This window comes from Mobula birostris, chromosome 11 (assembly GCF_030028105.1).
Source record: "Mobula birostris isolate sMobBir1 chromosome 11, sMobBir1.hap1, whole genome shotgun sequence".
Classification (NCBI taxonomy): Eukaryota; Metazoa; Chordata; class Chondrichthyes; order Myliobatiformes; family Myliobatidae; genus Mobula; species Mobula birostris.
In genome coordinates this window covers 17,157,164-17,165,284 of record NC_092380.1, presented here as the reverse complement: position 1 = coordinate 17,165,284, position 8,121 = coordinate 17,157,164, and the positions used below count along the sequence as shown (strand labels likewise).

General features: G+C 42.7%; 1 protein-coding gene across 3 annotated transcripts in view; it reads right to left on the bottom strand.

The window, feature by feature from the left end:
- Positions 1-279: 279 nt before the first annotated feature.
- The window catches only part of naga (N-acetylgalactosaminidase, alpha), a 45,048-nt gene continuing 37,206 nt past the window's right edge, over positions 280-8,121 (bottom strand). For all 3 annotated transcript variants that reach the window (XM_072271771.1, XM_072271772.1, XM_072271773.1), the window contains exon 9: positions 280-4,558. In XM_072271771.1, the coding sequence (XP_072127872.1) occupies positions 4,400-4,558 (159 nt within the window). In that variant the 3' untranslated portion in view covers positions 280-4,399. The remainder of the gene's footprint in view (positions 4,559-8,121) is intronic.

Genomic DNA, 8,121 nt, shown 5'->3' with positions numbered 1-8,121 from the left:
CCACCGGCCGTAGGAAGAAGTTGTTAAGTACCTCATATTGTAAATAGCCGGCTGCTAGTATAGTGCCAGCCGCACCGGCGAGTGGGAGCGGTCCCGGGTTTGAATCCCGCCGGCTCCCTGCACGCTTTCCACACGCACTGGGTTCCGCGTTGAGCTACACACAACAGGCGAAGGAAACGGCGCGGGTAGGACCACCACAAATAATCATTTGTAAATAACCGCCTCCTCACCTTGTAACTAAATCCCATCACATTCAAAGAGCACTTTGACAGCAGAACATATAGTAACATTTTTATTTTTTAAGAAAATACAAATTCACAGAAGCAACGTATTGATTTAAAAAAAAGCAGTAAGATTTTTTTTGCTGAAGAAGACATCTTTCAGCACCCAATCAATCACCATACATATTTAATTCTTCCGCCACCCTCACAGCACGGCAGCTTTACGGTGGCGTGAACAACAATCTCAGTGCCTTAGTAAGTGTTTTAAAAGTGCAATTTAACAAATGAACATGTCTCAGCTGCTGATTGTGTGAAATTTGGGATTAAAGATAATTTGACAACAGGAAAGGCAAGAAGATCAAAAGGCAATGAAAACTCACGGTCAGTTATTACGGTTGGATTTACATTCACTGAAATGGCAGCGGAGGCGGACTTGCAAAAGGGAACTGAACAAATAATGGAATTGGAACAATGTGCACATATCTACCTGTAGTCAACCAGGAGACTAGCTCTGTCACACAGACACCATGAACACATTGCCCTTGCAGATGCTGTGACAGTGCAGGATGGATGAGGTATAACAGCAGTGATGCCCCCACTGAATGAGAACCACCACCCTTTAACTGAAGAGAGAAACTCTCCTTGTGCTACCACACCACTACCTTTAAAGGTCTTTGACCTGAGGAGGTACTTCAGGACCAAGCACACTGATAGCTCTTCAGTTGCATGTAAACCAAACCAGGTAAGGACTAGATAGGTTTCCTCCCCAAATGCTCATTAGTGAATCTGGAGGATTAAATGACAATTCAATAGTTTTATGGCCATCATGACTAACTCCAAACATCTGTTTTGAGTTTTCCTTAATTACTGTTTATTTCTTACTTGAAGTTTTCAGTGGCCACTGTGAAATTGGATCTTGCACGATTGGCTGAAGAGCCTGATTCTATACACCTGGATCAATAGTCCAAGCCCCCAGTCGCTAATCTGGTAACATGGACAGAGTGGATGTGGCAAAGTTGTTTCCCATGATGGGGGAGTCTAGTACGAGAGGGCATGACTTAAGGATTCAAGGGCGCCCATTCAGAACAGAAATGCAAAGAAATTTTTTTAGCCAGAGGATGGTGAATCTGTGGAATTTGTTGCCACGGGCGGCAGTGGAGGCCAAGTCACTGGGTGTATTTAAGGCAGAGATTGATAGGTATCTGAGTAGCCAGGGCATCAAAGGTTATGGTGAGAAGGCAGGGGGAGTGGGACTAAATAGGAGAATGGATCAGCTCATGATAAAATGGCAGAGCAGACTCGATGGGCCGAATGGCCTACTTCTGCTCCTTTGTCTTATGGTCACTACGTTAACTACCGAGAACAGGTGGAGATCACTCAGGCCCCAGCTGACTGCCACTTAGTACAATCACAGCTGAACTTCCGCAATATTTTCCTCACCGAACCCCTCCATTCTTTGAAAGTCTCTCAGTCCATCAACACCAGCCTTAAATATTTTCAATAACTGAGACATCTGCAGTTCCCCAAGGTTAAAAAAAAATCCAAAATTCTTTCAGTAAATGTATTTCTCAGCTCATTCAAGAAGGTTCACAATATCCCAAAGATTGGCACCACTTCTCAACTGTCCAACAGATGAATCAATATCATGCAGTTACTGTTCAAATTCCTGGACTAGCAGCCAAGGTCTGGAACTTTGATCTAGAGACTCCAGTTGGAATCCAACCACATTAGCTGGGGAGGGAAGGGAAGGGTTTAAACTGTCATTAAATAAATGGAGAATTAAAATGGCTAGTTTCTGTAGTGGCAATGTGAAATAACCAGAGAGGTATAAAACCCTAGCCTACATGTGACCTCAGACTACCAAAACAATTGACCTCAGGCCTTAGTTCAGGGGTATTGACGGTTGGATAATTCCCAGTATTGCCAATGCTGAAATCCTGTAAGCGAACAAGTTAAAAAGAAAAGCCCTCTCTGAACATTACATTGCACTAAATTGCCTTTGCTTCATGGGTATGCAAGTTCAATCCTCCCTCCATCAGCAGCCCTTTCCCATGGAAATCAAGGAGCTTGGATTCACTTGTGTAATGCCAAGTGTTGATGTCCTTGGGAATGACGATCATAACCAAAATGGTGGCTCTAGCACAGTCTCACAAATGCGATGCAGCCTAGCTTCTACCGCAATAAATACTGAAGAGGAAAAGCTGTAGCTAAACCCAAGATAAAGTGACATGGATGAATGGGGGATGGGGGGGGTCTAATAAGCTGTCAATTTTAATGTGGAGCAGAGATTTCCCAAATCTTTAGTGCACCATTGGACCAATACGCTGTTCCCAACTCGGTGAGAATACCAGATGGGAATCATGCACACACTCAGTGAAGATTTCCAACACCCCATTGCAGCAGTGTAGATTTCCAGAACCTACGTTAAGGCCTGGGAGTGGAATGCCTCTGGCCAGAGCTGCTCTCTGAATACAACACGAATACCATGGGGAGCTATTGCAAATAAAAAGATAGCAACAAATCCCAAATCCTGGAGCACAGTCCCAACCACTAGGTTGAAGTGGATAGAGGAGCACAGGAGGAGATACAGGAATAACAACAAGGAAAATGGCAGCTCAACTGAGAGCCTACAACTAGTATCGTAGACCAAGTTCGTGGCCAACTTCTCTGGCAAAGATAAACTAAGGTGAGACATAATATTTGTAAGTATGCAGGTCTCAGAGGCAGACATTGGAAGATGAATCCAAAATTGGTGGTTATAAACACCAAAAATAAAATGAGGAACTCAGAAGGAACTAAATTTCCCCAGACAGAAGTGGAATGGTGGAACTTGAAAGCACATGGGCACAGAGTAATGAACATCTTGCATTTAAGAGCAACCAGAATTACATGAATGAAGTGAAGGTTTTGTGCACAGTGTTAAAGGAGTTCGGGTGGGAGGTACCGTACCCAGTGGTGACTCTGCCTCCAGCAAGACTAGCTGTTCCTGTGCTGAGAATGCTCACCCAGAGTACTTGAGGGCTGGAGTGCTTCACTCTGCCACATTTTAACTATTAGAAATGCAAACTTCTTGGTTTTTATTGATTTGTTCCAGGGGTGTGGATGTGTGGAAACACAGCACCATTTATTACCCATCACCAAGTGCTCCTGAACCGAGGGGTTATGAGTTAACCACTTAGGTGTCAAGCTCGGGCTGGGCCGGGTAAGAAGAGCAGATTTCCTCTCTGGACATCACTAATGTACCAGGTGGGTTTGTATAACAGCTCAGTGGCATTACCGTCACTGTCAATGATATTAATTCAAAAACCAATGGATCCTGATGAAAGACCTCAGCTTGAAAAGTCAACTCCATAGATTCTGCCTAACCACTCTGAGTTCCTCCAGTATTCTGTGCGTATTGTTCTGATTTCCAGCATCTGCAGAATCTCTTATGGTAAAAATCAATATTTATTTATTTTGTTGAATTTAAGTTCCCAAGCTGCCACTGTAGGATATTAACTCATAGCTCAAGCTCAATGTTCCAGAGGTCTGGCTGCCAATCCAGTAATTTGACCATGAGGCTACTGTACTCTGGAATCTATTTCCAAGTTTAGTTTCACTACTCGAGGGGCTTAGTTTTTCAAAGGTACAGTCCTGTTGGCACAGGCTGACTATAATATTCCAGTGGAATCAGGATATCTGGTTTTGAGCGATCAGAAGATCCTTGTTAATAAATTGCATGCTGTTAAAGAACAAATATCATTCCATCCCAATTTTAACATGTTAAATGCTTCACCTACCATCCAGGATGAAGGATGAAGCAGCCTGCTTGATAGGAGCCCTATTATAGGTCTATGTCTGGAGACCGATCCATGTTGGGCTGAACAGCCTGCAACAGTGCTGCACACTTTTACCTGAGAGAATGGACAGTCAATGGCCAAGACACCCATACTGACTGTTTAACCCTTAGAGTACCAGAAACACCATAATTGAAGGAAAACTACATTAAAAAATAGACCATCAAGAGCCAATGGGATAAGTAATCCCTTCAGAATTTCCCACCTAAGCATAAAATATGCCCAATTTTCAATGAAATGCACAAAGAGTTAAAGGCCAGAATCTCAACAGCGGTTAATGCTGTTTCATGGCGGCCAAGTACAGGCCCTGGGCCTTCTGTTGCCATGGTGGTGGAGGCTCCTTCACAGCAGTAGTGGGTAGTCTCTGGGCCTTCTGTTTGGTTTGAACTGGTCTTCTGGATACACGTAGAGCATTACCACTCCGCTTGGGTTGATAGTGACAGTGAACTTGGTGTCAAGCTGCAGGCCGTGTTGGACACGACCTGTGTACACGTCCTGTGCCTAAACATGGAGACGACAAAACCCAACAGATCAGAGCAACACAAACTGGAGGCGGTGCTTAAAGCTGTTCATTAGGCCCTGCTGAGGGAAGGAAATGTTTTCTAAAAACAGAAATAAATTCTTGCATCAGTATTTTTAATCAAACGTCCCAAAGCAGCAGAGATACCCAGGTTCGATCCTGACCTCTGGCACAGTCTGTCTGGAGTTTACACAATCACCCTGGGTTCCCCTAGGTGCTATGGTTTTATCCCACACCCCAAAGATGTGAGGGGTTGGTAAGGTAATCAGCCACTGTAAGCTGCCCCATGTGTAGGTAAGGGGAAGAATCTGGGGGAATGTGAGGAGAAGACAGGGCTAGTGCAAGTCAGGGGTTCCCAACTTTTTTAATGCCATGGAGCCTTACCGTTAATGGAGAGGTCCATGGTCCTCAGGCTGGGAATCTCACATGTAAATGGTGATTGATAGTGGGCCACAAGGCCTGTTTCCAGGCATTCAATGACAGGTTAAGATTGATGAAGTATTTAAGAATGTAGTGAATGAATCTAACAAGATCGATGACTTGGAACATTTTATTAATCAATGCCTTCCTTACCACCAACTCAAACTACAAGTTAACCTTTCGGAAATCCTGCACTAGGGCCCCCAAATACCCTGCACCTCTGAATTTTAAATTCACTCCCCTTTTAGAAATAGTCTATGCCTTTATTCCTTCATTTGCTGGACCATACACTTCTCCACTCTGTATTTGATCTGCCAAGTCTACGCCCATTTTCCTTATCTATCCAAGTTCCTCCATACCTGTTTCCTCAATACTACCTGCCAATCACTTAAGTCAAGCTAACTGGCTTATAATTTCCTGTTTTTGCCTCCCTCCCAGAGTGGAGTGACATTTGGCATTCCTCCAGAATCATTTTACAATCTAGTGATTCTTGAATGATCATTACTAATGCTGCCACAATCTCTTCAGCTACCCCTTACAAAACAGTGGGGTGTAGTACATCTGGTTCAGGTGACATATCTACTGTCAGACCTTTCAGCTTTCCAAGCACTTTCTTCTTAGTAATAGTACCTACACTCACTTCTGACTCCATTCTTGAATTTCTGACATGCTACTGGTGTCTTTCGCATTGCAGACTGATGCAAAATACTTAATTCAGCTCATCCACCATTTCTTTGTCCCTCATCGCTGTCTCTCCAGCGACATCTTCCAATGGTCCAATGTCCATTCTTGTATCTCTTTCACTTATCAGAGAAAAAAAACCTTCTGGTATCGTCTTTTATATTTGGCTAGCTTACCTTTACCTTTCACTTTTTTTCATCATTTCTCTCCTAATTGCTTTTTAGTTGTTTTCTGCTGGTTTTAAAATGCTTCCCAATCTTATATCTTCCTAGTTGTATCATATGCTACACGCACAACACGCTGGAGGAACTCAGCAGTTTGGGCAGCATCCGTGGAAACGCATAGTCAATGGTTCGGGCTGAGACGTTGACTGTTCATTTCCACGGATGCTGCCCGACCTGCTGAGTCCCTCCAGCGTGTTGTGCGTGTTGCTTTGACCCCAGCATCTGCAGAATGTTTTGTGTTTATGTATCATATGCTCTCTCTTTTGCTTCTATGCTGTCTTGACAGCCACGTTTGTCTCATGTTCTCTTTAGAATGCTAATTCTTTGGGAAGAACTGATCCTCTGTCTTCTAAATTACTCCCGGAAACTCCAGCCATCGCTGCTCTACTGTCATCCCTGTCAAGTGTCCCCTTCCAATCAACTTTGGCCGGTTCCTCTCTCATGCTTCTGTGCTTCCCTTTACTCTACTGTCAGACCAATACATCTGATTTTAGCTTCTCCCTTTCAAACCGTTGAGTGAATTCCCAAACAAACTTCATCCCATTCTTGAGCACCGGAGGTGGTGTGGTACAGCATCCAAGCTGGTGTCGGTGCTGCCCCCCAGTGTTCATGTGGCAGAAGACAAGCTTTATTGTGGTCGACTGCAGATTTCTGCAGTGTTCATAGATTCAGGGTCTCAGGCTATATATATTTTTCGTGTGGCTGCATTTTACTGATATTTTATGTGCTTGCTATCTTATATGTGCTATACGTGTCTTAGGCTGTGTGTGACTGTTACTGTGTTTTGTACCTTGGCCCTGGAGTAAATTGTTTTGTTTGGCTGCATTCATGGGTATTCATGTATGGTTGAATGACTATTAAACTTGACTGTCCATATATTTCAGGTTAATAAAAAGGATTCAGAAAAGGTCAAGCTACATCATATGAAAGTGTTGAAAAATGGCCTCCAAGTCTCTTCAAATTTAACCGAAGGATCAAAAGTGACACTTCTGATTTTTTCTAAATTTAAACAAGATATAGTTTGGGAAAACCATTGAAATATAGTAGGGGGATTGATCTCTTTCCAATGCAATAAAATGGATCTTCTAGCCATTATTGTAACAACTGCAATCATCCAACGAGCTGAAGAGGTTAATTAACTATGTTCCGTCATTGGTAAACCAAAAATTGTGGTAATAGGATGAGGTTGTAAATCAATACACAAAATTGTTGAAATAATATCAAAGATATCTTTCCAAAATTTTTTCAAAAGAGGGCAAGACCAGAACATATGAGTCAAAGAAGCTACCTCAGAATGATATCTGACACAAACAGGATTTATATGAGAGTAAAAATGAGCTAGTTTATCTTTAGACACATGGGCCCTGTGCACCACCTCTTCCAAATCCTTTTTATTAACCTAAAATATATGGACAGAGGAGCGGAGTTAATGACATTAATGATTGTATTCAATGTAATATAACACATTTGCTTTGTTTAGTTCGGTTTTTGGTTCAGTTTAGTTTAGTTTCTTTTATTTTGGGTTTTTTTTCTTATATTTTTTCATTTTTCTTTTTATCATGTTTAATTATATTAAGAGTTTGGGAGGCCCAATATACTTGTATTATCTGTAATTTTTACTTGCATATGTCAATTACCAATAATGTAACCCCAATCTCTTTGTATTAGTATTGTTGCTATGTTTATGAATTTGAAAATTAATAAAAAGATTAATGGAGTGGGTGACGTAGTAGCGGGTGACAGAGTAGGGAGGCTTTGGCTCGAGAGGCTTCGGCGAGCAGAGGCTGAGGACGAGCCTGCTCTCAGTGAGGTAAGGCCAGGTAAGTTCTTTTATTTACTCTAATTAACTTAGGAGTAGGTAACGGAGGCAGCAGTTAGGGCAGACGAGTGCTCCGTTTGCAGTATGTGAGAAGTCAGGGCGAGCATAATTGTCCCTGATGACTACACCTGTAAAAGGTGCATCTAACTGCAGCTCCTGACAAACTGAGTTAGGGAACTGGAGCTGGAGCTGGATGAACTTTGGATCATTCATAAGGCAGAGGCAGAAATAAACAGGAGTTACAGGGAGAAAGTCACCCCTAAAAGTCAGGAGGCAGGTAGCTGGGTGACTGTCAGGAGAGGGAAGAGGAATAGACAGAATGAGCAGAGAACCCCTGTGGCCGTTCCCATCAATAATAAGTATACTGTTTTGGATATTGTTGGTGGGGATGACCTACCAG